We start from the raw sequence: 14,095 nt of genomic DNA on the forward strand, positions 1-14,095 counted from the left end.
AATGCTTAATTATAAGGGCAATCATAATTAAAGATAACCATACGATTCAGTCGGTAAGTATTTCCTTTTAATGTTGATCTCAACACAGTGATGTGCAAGGCTCTTTCTATATAAAACATCAAGTTTCTTTTTTTGGTTAGTTACACATCACAAAAATAGTTAGGGAATTAGAAGCCAACGATTGCATTAACATTTGCAACTATGAAATCACAAGACCAACCAACAATTAAGTGCTTATAACAATGTGACTATAAAGCAGTTGAAACGTTACTGGTCTTAAAACACTATAATTGGAAATAAGTTTAATATTAGGCTTGTACTCAACAATACTTGCCAATCAGCTAATCACGCCATATGAGGATTGACAACCTGTTCCTAGTTAATGATTATGCTTCAATTCCTTTAATTAGACATGATGCTTGCAGGTTTGAGAGGTCAAGAACTTCGGGGTACATAAATTGACAAGGAGCATATAAAGGATTGTTGATCCTGCCGATCTCTTCGTTTATATTGCTGCTTTACAAAATATATGCAGCATTAAGTACAATCATATTCAAGGTTTACAAAGTCAAACTAATGAAATCAATGAATCATCCACTTCGCATGATTTTTCATTTAGTAGAAAATAAACAGTCGAAGATTCAATCATCGGAGGGCCACCGACATGTTTAGAAGACATTGAGCGTATCCTGTCTTAAGTCATCCAATGATAACCTTTACTTGGTTGTTGTTTGCTTTTATTTATACTTGTTACAGCTGATTGTTTTGTTGGCTCCTTGATGTCAAGTGTCGATACTCAAGAAGAAAACAATTTAATATAGATATTGATTCTAAACTAAGAGTAGAACATTGGAAGAAATGGATGAAATTTTCTTAGTTGAGAATCCGAGAAAGGTATTTAGAAACTGATAAAAATCCATGTAATCGTTAAGGGACAATAAATTTCAAATTATGTTAAACGTAAATAGAATGAAAAACAGCATTTATTTATAAAGAGTATCTAGTTAAATAATTTGCCGCCATAAGGTCCATTTTGCGGCCACCCCTCCTTTCCTGCAACTGTACACGACTCTTCTCTCGCTGATTATCATCTCAGCTCACTTCTTTATATAAATAGCAATACACGACCCTTCATCAAAATCAGAGTCAATTTCATCTCCGGAGTCAAATTCTGGTCCATAGTCAAAAATCCTGGAGGTGATTGTATAATCATATCTTATCAGTTTTTATTTATCTAAATGGTATACTAATAGCTCACTATAGCTAAACTAATGCTTAACCTTTAGAATATCACCGTCTTACTTTCAGTAATCTCTAATAAGTAGAACCATAGCATTATGACTCAATCCAATTTATTGTCCAATTAAAAATTTTCACTGGTCGGTACACTGACGTGTCAGTCAAGAAATTAGATCAAATCACGTGCAACACATAATTAAAGGTTGCCGGAATAGGGGCCGGAACTGATTTAAATATTTTTTATTACTCATTAAAATTAAAGGTAAATTTTGAAAAATTGATTGAATGGTATATATAAGGTTACATCATTCTCCTTTTAATTTTAACAACAATTCTCTTTGATATTTTAGTCGTTCATTCGAAATATTGTAGATTGATATATAGTTAACCATGTCATCCCCTCAACAAATTGCTCAAAGCTTCCAACAAGCTTTGAATCTTTCAAGTTCTCCAAGTCATGCTGTCTCCACATCTCCAACTCAATCATATTTAACTCAATATATGCAAGCTAATAAGAAACCAACTAAAGCTTTGAAACCATTCTCAACTGGAGATATCAAGATCTTATTGTTAGAAAACGTTAATCAAACTGCTATGGATATATTTAAAAATCAAGGTTATCAAGTTGAATTCTATAAAACTTCTCTTCCAGAAGAAGAATTGATTGAAAAAATCAAAGATGCTCATGCTATTGGTATCAGATCAAAGACTAAATTGACTGCCAATGTATTGAAACACGCTAGAAACTTGGTTGTGATTGGATGTTTCTGTATTGGTACTAATCAAGTTGATTTAGAATTTGCTGCTAAATCAGGTATTGCTGTTTTCAATTCTCCATTTTCAAATTCAAGATCTGTTGCTGAATTAGTTATTGCTGAAATCATTACTTTAGCAAGACAATTAGGTGATCGTTCAATTGAATTACATACTGGTACTTGGAATAAAGTTAGTGCCAAATGTTGGGAAATTAGAGGTAAAACTTTAGGTATTATTGGTTATGGTCATATTGGTGCTCAATTATCGGTGTTAGCTGAAGCTATGGGTATGAATGTTATCTATTATGATGTTGTTATGATCATGTCTTTAGGTAATTCTAAACAAGTTGCAACTTTAGATGATTTATTATCTCAAGCTGATTTCGTTACTTGTCACGTTCCAGCTACTCCAGAAACCAAAAACTTATTAAGTAGTCCCCAATTTGCTGCTATGAAAGATGGTTCTTACGTTATAAATGCTTCAAGAGGTACTGTGGTTGATATTCCCGCTTTAATCCAAGCTATGAAAGCTGGTAAGATTGCCGGTGCTGCTATTGATGTTTTCCCTCATGAACCAGCTAAGAATGGTGAAGGCCTCTTCTCCAACAGTTTAAATGAATGGTCATCTGAATTATGTTCATTAAGAAACGTTATCTTATCTCCCCATATTGGTGGTTCAACTGAAGAAGCTCAATCAGCTATTGGTGTTGAAGTTGCTTCTGCTTTAACGAAATATATTAATGAAGGTAACTCAAGTGGTGCTGTTAATTTCCCCGAAGTTTCTTTAAGAGCTTTAGATTTAGATCAACAAAATTCAGTCAGAGTTTTATATATCCATCAAAATGTTCCTGGTGTCTTAAAAACTGTTAATAATATCTTATCTAATCATAATATTGAAAAACAATTCTCCGATTCAAGAGGAGATGTTGCTTACTTGATGGCAGATATCTCAGATGTTGATATCATTGATATCAAATCATTATATGAACAATTAGAACAAACTCCATACAAAATTGCTACTCGTTTGTTATACTAGTTCCTTTTTAATTCTTCGTTTTAATTTTCTCATGTATAAACCTTTTCTTATGTTATAACCCTTTCAGTTTCTATAAAACCATTTAAAATAATAACCCTTATATAATAAAACTAATATTAATAAACACTTTACTTATACAAACTGATAAAAACACTTTGCAACTAATTTTCCCTTTTTGTGGTCATAGTTATAATTTTTAGATGGCCGGGTAAATTTAATGACCTGTATATAAATAATGTGTTGTAATTCTGTTTGGCCAAAATTGGTGGCAATAAAAAGTAAATAGTGTGAGGATTGAAATATCTTGATACCCACTTTAGATATAATCAATCAATTCATTTTTGATATTGGATTATTCTTCATTTAGTAAGGTTCAAACGTGTTTAAGAATATCTGATATTGGAAAATGGCTTTAGTTTCAGCTGCTCCATATCTTGCCTTACTTGGAGAAGAAGATCAAAGTTTGAAATCATTTGCCTTAACTTCATTAAATGATATAGTAGATCAATTATGGGCTGAAATAGCCAATAACATCAGTAAGTTGGAAGAATTGTATGAAGATGAATCATTTGAAAAGCGATCACTTGCAGCATTAATCATTTCTAAAGTTTACTACAATTTAGGTGATTTTGAAGCATCCGTCAAGTATTCATTAAATGCGGGTGATGAATTTAATATTGATGAACATTCCCAATATATTGAGACCATTATAAGTCAATGTATCAGTTTATATAATACATTGGCTCAAAAGAAGTATGGTGATGAATCAGTTACCATTGATGAAAGATTAGTTGCTATCTTTGAAAAAATGTTGGAAAAATGTATCAAGGCTAATGAATTAAAATTGGCTCTTGGTATTGCATTAGAAAGTTATCGTATTGATGTTGTGGAAAGAATCTTAGTTCATGAAATCGAAGTAAGTGAAGAAAATGCCTTAAATTTAATCAATTATGTTCTCATTTGTTCAAATTCAGTGGTTCCAAATACAAATTTCAGAAATCAAGTTTTAAACTTATTAATCAAATTATTATTACCATTAACCAAAAATCAAGAATTTTTCACTATTATTAAGATCATTGTTCAATTAAATGATTCAAAATTAGCAGCTCAATTATTTAAAGAATTAGTTTCAAAAGGTGAAGATTTAATCGCTTACCAATCTGCATTCGATTTAGTTGGTGCTGCTCCTCAAGAATTATTAGATAATGTTATCAATCAATTAAATAAGGACTTTGGAGATTTAACTTCAACTTCTAAGAAAATATTAACTATTTTATCAGGTGTCCCAACTTGTGATTTAGATATTACTTTCTTATTTAAGAATAATAACACCGATATAGCGATCTTGAATAAAACTAAAAATCTTTTGGAAGGAAGAAGTTCAATCTTCCATTCTGCAGTTACATTCTCCAATGCGTTCATGCACGCTGGTACTACTGATGATTCATTCTTTAGAAATAATTTAGAATGGTTAGGTAGAGCTAACAATTGGTCTAAATTCTCAGCCACTGCTGCTTTAGGTGTCATTCATAAAGGTAATTTATCCCAAGGTCGTAATATTTTAAAACCATATTTACCTGGATCATCAGGAGCTCCTCATACTAAAGGTGGTTCCTTGTTTGCATTAGGTTTAATCTTTGCTGGACATGGAAGAGAAATCATAGAATACTTGAAGAATTATATTGATGAACATGGTAATTCGGCAGGTGCTAATGATGGTGATGTTGTTTTACATGGTGCCGCTCTTGGTGCCGGTGTAGCAGGTATGGCTTCCGGTAGTGAAAGTCTTTATGAAGCTCTTAAGGTTGTCTTATATTCTGATTCTGCCATTTCAGGTCAAGCTGCTGGTTTAGCTATGGGTTTAGTTATGCTTGGTTCCGGTCAAGAAACTGCCATCCATGATATGCTTACTTATGCTCAAGAAACTCAACATGAAAATATTATAAGAGGATTAGCTATTGGTATTGCCTTATTAAACTATTCTCGTGAAGAAAAAGCTGATTCAATTATTGAAGAATTAATGAGTCAAGAAAGTTCTATATTGAGATATGGAGGTGTATTCACTATCTCCTTAGCTTATGCTGGTACTGCCAATAATAAAGCCATTAAAAAACTTTTACATCATGCTGTTTCAGATCCATCTGATGATGTTAGAAGAGCTGCTGTTCTTGGTCTTGGATTTTTATTAATTCGTGATTATACTTCAGCTCCTCAAATTGTTCAATTATTATCTCAATCACATAATCCACATGTTCGTTATGGTACTGCCTTGGCCTTAGGTATCTCTTGTGCTGGTAGAGCTTATTCTCCAGCTATTGATGTTTTAGAACCATTAACTAAAGATCCTGTTGATTTCGTTAGACAAGGTGCTTTAATTGCTACAGCTATGATTTTAATCCAACAAAATGAAGTTTCATATCCAAAAGTTAAAGAATTTACTAAGAGATATGCTGATACTATAAAAAATAAGCATGAAGATGCTTTAGCTAAATTTGGTGCTACTTTAGCTCAAGGTATTATAGATGCTGGTGGTAGAAATGTTACTATTAATTTAGAAAATTCTCAAACTAGTACATTAAATATTAAAGCCATTGTTGGTTTAACTGTGTTTGTTCAATCTTGGTACTGGTTCCCATTGGCACACTTTTTATCATTATCATTTGCTCCAACTGCTGTGATTGGTATTACTGGAGATTTAAAGATTCCTAAATTTGAATTAAATTGTCATGCCAAACCTGAATTATTCCAATATCCTCCAAAACATGAAGAAATTAAGGAAAAACAACCAGATAAGATTGCAACTGCCGTTTTATCAACTACAGTTAAAGCCAAAACTAGAGCTAAGAAGAAGCAAGATTTAAAAGATGAAACTGATGGTAAGAAGGATGTTGAAAAAATGGAAATTGATGAAGAATCTAAACCAGAAACTGAAGTTAAAGTTGAAGAATCAAAAGAAGAAAAGCCAGCTGAACCAGCTAGTAGTGAACAAGCTCAAGTACGTTATGCCAAAACTCCATATAAAATTTCAAATCTTTCAAGAGTATTACCTGTTCAATCGAATTATCTTTCATTTATAAGAGATGATAGATTTGTACCAGTAAGAAAATTCAGAGGTTCAAGTGGTATAGTAGTATTAGAAGATACTAAACCTGAAGAAGAAGTTGAATTGATTAAGACCGTAAGACAATTGAATACTACTGATGCTCCATTACCAGAAGCATTCACTTTAAGTGCTGAAGATTTGAGAGAACTTGATGATGATTATTAAACTTAGAATATGTGTATAATTACATAATAAAACTACAAAAAAAAAATGAAATAAACAACGTAAAAAAATAAAACTATTCTATAATTGTAAGACAGCTTGCACTGGTCTGTGATCACTGAAGAGGAAACCTTTCGTTTGGCTGGATAATACTTCACTCTCTAATACTTGAATGTCGTGAGTAACCCAAATGTAATCGATACGAGTTTCAGTTGTAGTTTTATCAAAGGTTGTACTAGTGAATTTTGGACCCTTTTTCAAAGCTGAAGCTAAAGCAGTATCAGCAAATGATTGTGATAATGTTTCATATGTTTCACTCTTAGGTTCACTATTGAAATCTCCACCAATAACAGCAGTAGCATTATTTTTGTTAACTAATTCGATAATTTGCTTGGCTGAATTGACTCTGGCCAATTGTCCTAAATGATCGAAATGAGTATTATAATAAACAACAGTTTTACCCAGAGCCTTATGTTTGAATTCACCAACAGTAACAATACGATTATGATCAGCATCCCAGCCTTTGCTTGGTTGATTTGGCGTTTCGCTTAACCAATATGTGTGATAACAACTCCCATTCTGCAGGTTTATAGAAAATTGGAGCAAATTCACCTTCTCTCTTTCCATCATCTCTACCCACACCAATGTAAGTCCATTCTGATCCAAGACCAGAATCAATATCAAGTAATTGTCTAAGTAAGACTTCTTGAAGTCCAACTAAAGTTGGAATAGTATCGTGAGCAAGAATACTATCAATGACTCCATTCTTTCTAAACGGCCAAGGCTGTTCACCTGGTTGTTTATCAACAGCGTCTAATCTAACATTATGAGTATACACTTTGAATTTACCTTCTTTGATACCTGCTTGAAGTTGAGCTTCATCTTCAGCCAATTGCTTCTCTAATTCTTTCTTTGCTTTATGCTCTCTGATCCCTACAACGATCAATCTACCAATTACAATACCCATGATGACGTCAATAAATTTATGTCTATTATATCTATTTGAGGCCTGTACTTATCTGTGATAGTGCAATTGAGGATAGTATGACATGATTTAAACTTCAGTTTCCAAATACAAGTGTCATTAACATCACTATTTATACCATTGATTATATCTAATAAATCTTATCAAGTGGATGGAACAGGAAATTAAACTCCGCCACTGATTATATAAGCGGCTACCACTACGTCAATCTTAGTTATTCCACTCCAACCCCCAAAATGCTTAGGAGTTGCCATAGTTAAACCCACTACACTTGACACATATAATTACGATTGAAGTAAATATTATGACTAAGGGTTTACTTAATATAGATTTATATCCGTGCCACATTGATATGTGCCCCTTCCACATGGTAAACAAAACTTTGACATAAAAATCAACACGTTACAGAATTTAAATCTAGACCCATTTCTGGTAATAGCTAACTCTTTTTTAAAATATTAGTCTATTCCAAATATGGAAACTAAATTCTTTTGGACTCCACTATTTATTTATTTTATTCAAATGCCGCCAAGGTTCCATCACTTCCTTTTTAGTTAAGTTGTAGTCATTGGTAGTACATTTTCTGTGTCTCCAAAAAAGTTCCACTGAGCCGTTTTGTGTGACAGAAAAGTCATCATTTTGCCTTAAGGTTTCTGGGTTATGACCAAAAATAAACTAAAACCACAATTTGTCATTAACGTAAAAAGCTTTCAGGTAATGGAAACTATATAAACTGAGTAAATCACTTTGGATAATTATGTTGACAATCATGATCATCCAACGGTAAGGTAACGTTGACATTTGAATTCAAAGGTTTTAAAAATAATAATAAATAGGCGAGATGAGTGATGCGACTTCATTACCCCAGATTTCAGTTTTACCTCATGAGATCATTCAAACTATAACTTCATTTTTAACTATAGATGATTTGAAAAATGTAGCACAGATAAATCATTTATTTAACTATTATGCTAATGAAGTGATATATAGACATATATCAATCATTGATGATGGTTATAAGGTGAATAATATTCACCATACAAAATGTCATATTCAAAATATTGATAATTTGACTAAATCATTAACTGAAAAAGTTTTTCATCATATAAGATCAATCCAAATAAATTGTCTGTCATCTTTAGAACTTAATAATTACGAGTCATTATATCAACGTTTATATGAGTTGTCTACTAATATCCATACTGGATATCAAATAAAATTCTTAAACTATGATTATTCAAGTATACAGAAATATCAATCCCTCAATCAATATATATTGAATAAGTCAATCACATTCAATCTGGATACTTGTTGTTATGATGCTTCAAATACTAGATTAAATGCATTTTCTAACTTAATGGCTCTTCAACTTGAAGATATCAATCAAATTAATATGTCTTCTAGTTTGGATCAAATGTCAATTATTCTCAGTCATTATAATACTTTCCCCGATCATCATTTAAATTGGAATATGTTCAATAACCTTTATGAGTTGTATTTGAATACTCATGCATCAACTGTTATGTTACTTGATTATACACATAGAACAAGTGTAACACCATTAAATCATTTATTATCTTTTGCAGTAACATTTTCGCATTCAAATGGAAGTCATATGACAGTTTCTAATTTACAAACGTTCATTAATTTTGCATCATTAACCAAATTAGAATTGAGATTGGATTGTTCATTACTGGGATGTTCATGTATCACTACCTTCATTCAAGATTTGAATCAAGTGGAAATGCCAGATTTAAATCAACTTATAATTAATAATATTAAATCTGATTGTAGAAGTGCACCACAATACAAAGCTCTCATTCATCATGCTCCATTCCATTTAAACTCTATCAAATCCTTAAATATCCTGATTAATAGCTTTGAGTTTCTGAATGTCGCTGTTTCAACATCCAAATTTTTTAAGAATCTAACGCCATTGACACAAATAGAAGAACTTATAATACCAGATATACTCAGTTCAAATTGGCTTAATAATAGATTTGAAGCATTATTAACTAGTTGTGAATGTATTCATTGTAATAATACTCGGAGATTATTCAATCACCTTTCATATTATGATGCCGAAAACAATTATAGACATGATTTTAAATCACAACCTAATTTAGAAAATACTTCAACTACAACCATTCTTAAAAATCATAGTAATATTCGATTCCTACAATATCTAATTAGTTTACTCAAATTACAATTCCATAGTAATGTCAATTTTTCATTATTGGAGAATAATAATTATATTGAAAATGATACTTTAGTACCCTTTAAATCATTATTCAGACATTGTTACTTGAATAAAGTGGCTACTGAAATCAAACAAAATCTTCCTCTCATACAAACACTCAATTTAGGAGGTATAGTCATAACTAATTTATAATTACCTATAGTACCACATGCTATATATATACACAATTTAATAAATATGCCATTCGTTTAGGAGGTGTAAAAAGGATTACAGCTAATTACGAGAGAGGGGAAATCTCATCCTTTTTTTTTTTATTTGTATACCACTCACATTTCTTTTTCTCTTTTTTTTTGTTAAGGTTTAAGCGCTGCCGATTTATTTTGATGTCCCCGGACTACTGAGATCTTTTAAAGTTTTAATTAAAATTGTTCATTTCGTTTCAAGTTAACATATTTAGTCTGTCATCTAAACTTTTGGTTGACTAGTAAACGGTTTGGGATTAGTATGGCATCTATGTCGGTGATGCCTATGTCGGACGAAGATTCAAAAGGAAAACGATCAAGAGTGATCTTAGCATGTAATCGATGTCGACAACGAAAGACTCGATGTGATGGAGCTCAACCTATATGTGGTACTTGTACCAAAAGGAATATCGAATGTGTTTATGGTAAGCGTGAGAAGAGAGCTAAAGTATCTGTCGAATATGTTAGAAGTTTAGAAGAACGATTAAACATGCTTGATCATACAAATAATGTTGATCATTTGGACAATGGCAATGGCAACGGTAACGTCAATCATGCAAATGGTAATGGGATACATAACCATCAACAACAACAACATCAACAACAACAACAACAACAACAACAGTTATCATTACCTCAACAACCTACAAATCAACAAATTCAAGAACATCATCAGCAACAACTTCAACCAATCCAACAACAACACCAACAACAGCAACTCTCGATTCCAATACATCCAATTCCAGCTCAACAGTACGCAAACCCCCACCATCCTAATTCACTCATTGTACAACAACAACAGCCTATACATCAACAACAACCCTTGCCTCTACCTTTCCAACATGTACCTCATACTTTGCCACAATTATTGCCTACTAACATGGTCACTCCAAGGCAACGAGTTGAAAGTATCATGAATGATGGAATTCCTCATTATTCATATCAGTCAGGTTCTGAAGGATCTGTGCCTTCAACCGTCAAATCTTCAACAGATATGTATAATCAAGATTCAGTACTTACTAATAACAATAACAATACAAGTCCTGAAAATGCTCCTCAAAATAATAATAAAAACAATAACAAAACTAATAGACCTGATAAAGATGATGATGTTAATACTACTGATGCTATGGGTGCTGGTTCAGCTTCAGGTAGAAGAAAAGATAAAGGATTTTTTGGAAGATCTGCAGCAATTTCATTTATGAAAGAGTTATCATGGGCAGTAGATGAAGCTCCTAGAGGTCAAGATGAAGAAGATACTGACAATGAAAAGAGCAACTACTCAATGTCAAGAAATGATAAGACTTCAGTTACTAGAAAAGCTGATATAGTGGTTCCTCCAAGAAGCGTGGCTGATAAGTATGTCAGAAACTATTTTGATTATGCTTACACCTTATATCCTTTCGTTCATAGACCAACATTCATGGCGAGTTATGAAGATATTTGGGCAAGTGACGGTAGTTCAAATGATGTGGATGAATTATTCTATTCCATTTTGAATGTAATCCTTGCGTTTGGTTGTCGTTTGGCTCCAGAAGGTGAACAACTTGAATCAACTTCCAATGCTGATTTATATTTTGAAAGATCTCAAGAATTATTAAGATTTCATTTAATGGATACTGGTTCAGTATTATTAGTACAAGCATTATTACTTACAGGTCAATTTTTACAAGCCACTACTAGACTGGCGGGATGTTGGAATATTATTGGACTTTCTATTCGTATTGCTCAAGGTTTAGGATTACATCTGGATTTAAATTTAACCCAAACAAAAAGTTGTATTGAACGTGAAATAAGGAAAAGATTATGGCATGGATGTTTATTAATGGATAGAATCGTTTCCATGACATTAGGTAGACCATTAATGGTTACCGATGACATCACCCTGGAATTACCCGCTAATGTTGATGATGAATATATCAAAGATGAAGGAATCTTATTTCCTCCTGCTACACAACCTTCAGGTTTAAGTTTCTTTTCAGAAACAGTCAAGTTGTATGATGTATTGGCTGAGATTCTTAAAACGTTTTATAATGATGAACCTGATTATGTTGAATTATTCCTTCATATTTTCAAATTTGAAGAAAAATTAAGTAAATTTCATGAAAACATACCGTCTCATATCAAATATGGAACAGAATTACATGAAAGACCATATGAAAGACAAAGTATCGTTTTACATATTCGTTATTTGCATTTAAAAATCATGTTGTATAGACCTGCTTTATTTCCAAAGAAAAGAGGTAGAACAAATAATTCAGAATTATATCTGTCAGCTCAAAAGTCAATCTCATTGGTATGTGTTGAAACTGCTATTGAACTAATCAACTTGATTAATAAATTCAGAGCGAAAGATATATTCCTCTTACCTGCTCATTGGTATAATGTGTTTTATATCTATACTGCTGAAACAGTTTTATTGGCAGCTAAACTTCAACCATCATTACCAAATGAAATAAATGAGGAGGTATTTAATAATACTTGGTCTACTGGTCTTGAAATTCTTGCTTCTTATAAGTCCCAAACCGAATCTGCTGCTCGTTGTTTGAAAGTCTTGGAAATAATGGGTGATAAAGTTAAACTTGCTGGTAGAAGAATTGCAAGACAGCATTATGATCCAGTTCAATCAGCTGCTAATAGTTCAACCAATAGTAGTCCTTCTCAAGTACCCACTGATGTACTTTATTCCTTGTTATATGATACTGCTGGTCCATTTGGTGGTCCCTTCTTCTATAGAGATGATATGGAAAGATATCTAAATTGATATTATGAGGCGATGTTTAATGCTAAGAATTAATTCAATTTGGAGTTGTTATCCAGGGTAAAATGTTGTGGGGTTAGAGAGGAGTATTAAGGTATCGTAGGTTTATCAATTATAAATGACAAAGGATAAACCTTGCCGAAGACTTGGAGATATAATTCGGGAGTGTGTTCCACAGGCATAGAAGCCCTAGCTAGCCCCGGAAGATTTTGTCGTTATAATTATGTATAATTAGTTACTAATAATGTGTGAGAGAATAGTCGAGAATGACTAAACTAAGAAAAGGCTTCTTCCATATCATTTCTTATCAACCCCTCTTCTAAAGATCAAAAAAGAGTGGAATTCAATTTGGTATTGCAAATTTTATGAATAATTTGAAAAGCAAAAAAACTTCACTAAAAAAGTACACCTTATGAAAATTTTTGTTTATTTTACTATAGTACTCGTAACGATTAATGAATTTCTTTTTAAAATTATGTCAAATAGGAGAATTGTAGAAACAAAACGAAATATTTCTACCAATTAAGAGTAATATATTGTCGCCCAAAAACTATGAAAAGAAATAAAATATCAAAGTATTCGAAAAAGAAACTTCCAACCCCACACCCCAGTTAACCGGTATTAATAATTGACTCAATGATAGAAGCTGTAATTCGTTGTTACTTATCTAATTAATTAATTATATCTGATATCAACAATGACAGTTTGAAACATGGTGTCCCAACAAAGAATTACCTCTAAAATACTTTTCTAATGACCTAGTCTTCGGATGTTGAGTCCGCAAGCGCTGCATTTTCATAGATTCAAGTGCCCCACTTTACCTAATTTATTCCCATGTCTTGCATTATGAGAATCTTTGTGATTTACCCATATGCATCAAGAATCGGGCATACGAAATGTTTGGTCGGTCACTAGAGCAGGTCGGTTCTTGAGATTTCTGGAACACCGCTTCGGGATCATGTTTCCGCAATTTTTCCTGCGATACTCTGGGGGATCATTCTTTGGGGGTACAATCTTTAAATTTTAAATTTTAAATTTGTGTTAGGGTCAATCACCTTGCGGACTTGAATAAATACAATTAGTAATCCAATAAAATGATTTATTTGATCGCAGAAAACTTTTCTTCTTCCTCTTCAGAAAACTTTACAACACCAAAATGACTACTGAACACAAAGGTTCTTGTTTATGTGGAGGAATCCAAATCACCTTTACTGGTGCTCCAAAGAAAAATTTCATTTGCTATTGTCTGGACTGTCGTAAAGGTTCAGGTCATTTAGGTCAATTCATTTCTCAATATGACTCTGATGATGTCAAAGTTACTGATAAAGATTCAAATTTAAAGGAATTTGTGGTGACTGCTACTAAATCCGGTTTCCCAAAGAGAAAGCAATATTGTGGTGGTTGTGGATCAACTATCCTTACTCTCCCAATGAAACACAATGGTGAAGTTGCTATGGTTAGGCCATCTCTTCTTGATTCTGATTTCTCTCAATTTGCTCCAAATTTAGGAATCTTTGGTGATGTTAAGACTGAATATACCAAAGGATGTGAAACTGATGAATTCTTTTAGATAGATTATAGCCAATATATAGTGATGCTTAGAATAAATGAA

The 14,095-nt window shown here is 32.4% G+C and overlaps 6 protein-coding genes across 6 annotated transcripts; 5 read left to right on the forward strand and 1 right to left on the reverse strand. All coding sequences in view use genetic code 12, as the record gives it.

Moving 5' to 3' along the window:
* Positions 1 to 1,629: 1,629 nt before the first annotated feature.
* SER33 (phosphoglycerate dehydrogenase) lies at positions 1,630 to 3,030 on the forward strand (the record flags this gene model as incomplete). The annotated part of the gene is made up of 1 exon (XM_064905346.1): positions 1,630 to 3,030. One exon carries the CDS (start codon positions 1,630 to 1,632, stop codon positions 3,028 to 3,030), a length of 1,401 nt encoding a protein of 466 aa, XP_064759732.1.
* Positions 3,031 to 3,233: 203 nt separating this feature from the next.
* Positions 3,234 to 6,337, forward strand: RPN2 (proteasome regulatory particle base subunit). Its single transcript, XM_064904395.1, has one exon. The coding sequence runs from the start codon at positions 3,437 to 3,439 to the stop codon at positions 6,296 to 6,298; it is 2,862 nt and encodes a 953-aa protein (XP_064759733.1). The 5' UTR covers positions 3,234 to 3,436; the 3' UTR covers positions 6,299 to 6,337.
* A 20-nt stretch (positions 6,338 to 6,357) lies between these two features.
* DFJ63DRAFT_343949 (endonuclease/exonuclease/phosphatase family protein) lies at positions 6,358 to 7,262 on the reverse strand (the record flags this gene model as incomplete). The annotated part of the gene is made up of 2 exons (XM_064908760.1): positions 6,358 to 6,821; positions 6,868 to 7,262. The coding sequence occupies 2 exons, from the start codon at positions 7,260 to 7,262 to the stop codon at positions 6,377 to 6,379; spliced, it is 840 nt and encodes a 279-aa protein (XP_064759734.1). The 3' UTR covers positions 6,358 to 6,376.
* An 859-nt stretch (positions 7,263 to 8,121) lies between these two features.
* Positions 8,122 to 9,672, forward strand: DFJ63DRAFT_315648 (uncharacterized protein; the record flags this gene model as incomplete). Its single annotated transcript, XM_064906589.1, has 1 exon — positions 8,122 to 9,672. The coding sequence occupies one exon, from the start codon at positions 8,122 to 8,124 to the stop codon at positions 9,670 to 9,672; it is 1,551 nt and encodes a 516-aa protein (XP_064759735.1).
* Positions 9,673 to 10,008: 336 nt separating this feature from the next.
* On the forward strand, positions 10,009 to 12,486 carry DFJ63DRAFT_290493 (putative transcriptional regulatory protein; the record flags this gene model as incomplete). The annotated part of the gene is made up of 2 exons (XM_064905318.1): positions 10,009 to 10,285; positions 10,730 to 12,486. 2 exons carry the CDS (start codon positions 10,009 to 10,011, stop codon positions 12,484 to 12,486), a joined length of 2,034 nt encoding a protein of 677 aa, XP_064759736.1.
* A 1,153-nt stretch (positions 12,487 to 13,639) lies between these two features.
* DFJ63DRAFT_315650 (GFA family protein) lies at positions 13,640 to 14,053 on the forward strand (the record flags this gene model as incomplete). Its single annotated transcript, XM_064906590.1, has 1 exon — positions 13,640 to 14,053. The coding sequence occupies one exon, from the start codon at positions 13,640 to 13,642 to the stop codon at positions 14,051 to 14,053; it is 414 nt and encodes a 137-aa protein (XP_064759737.1).
* Positions 14,054 to 14,095: the final 42 nt, after the last annotated feature.

Source organism: Scheffersomyces coipomensis (assembly GCF_036884675.1).
Source record: "Scheffersomyces coipomensis strain NRRL Y-17651 chromosome Unknown DFJ63scaffold_8, whole genome shotgun sequence".
Taxonomy (NCBI): domain Eukaryota; kingdom Fungi; phylum Ascomycota; class Pichiomycetes; order Serinales; family Debaryomycetaceae; genus Scheffersomyces; species Scheffersomyces coipomensis.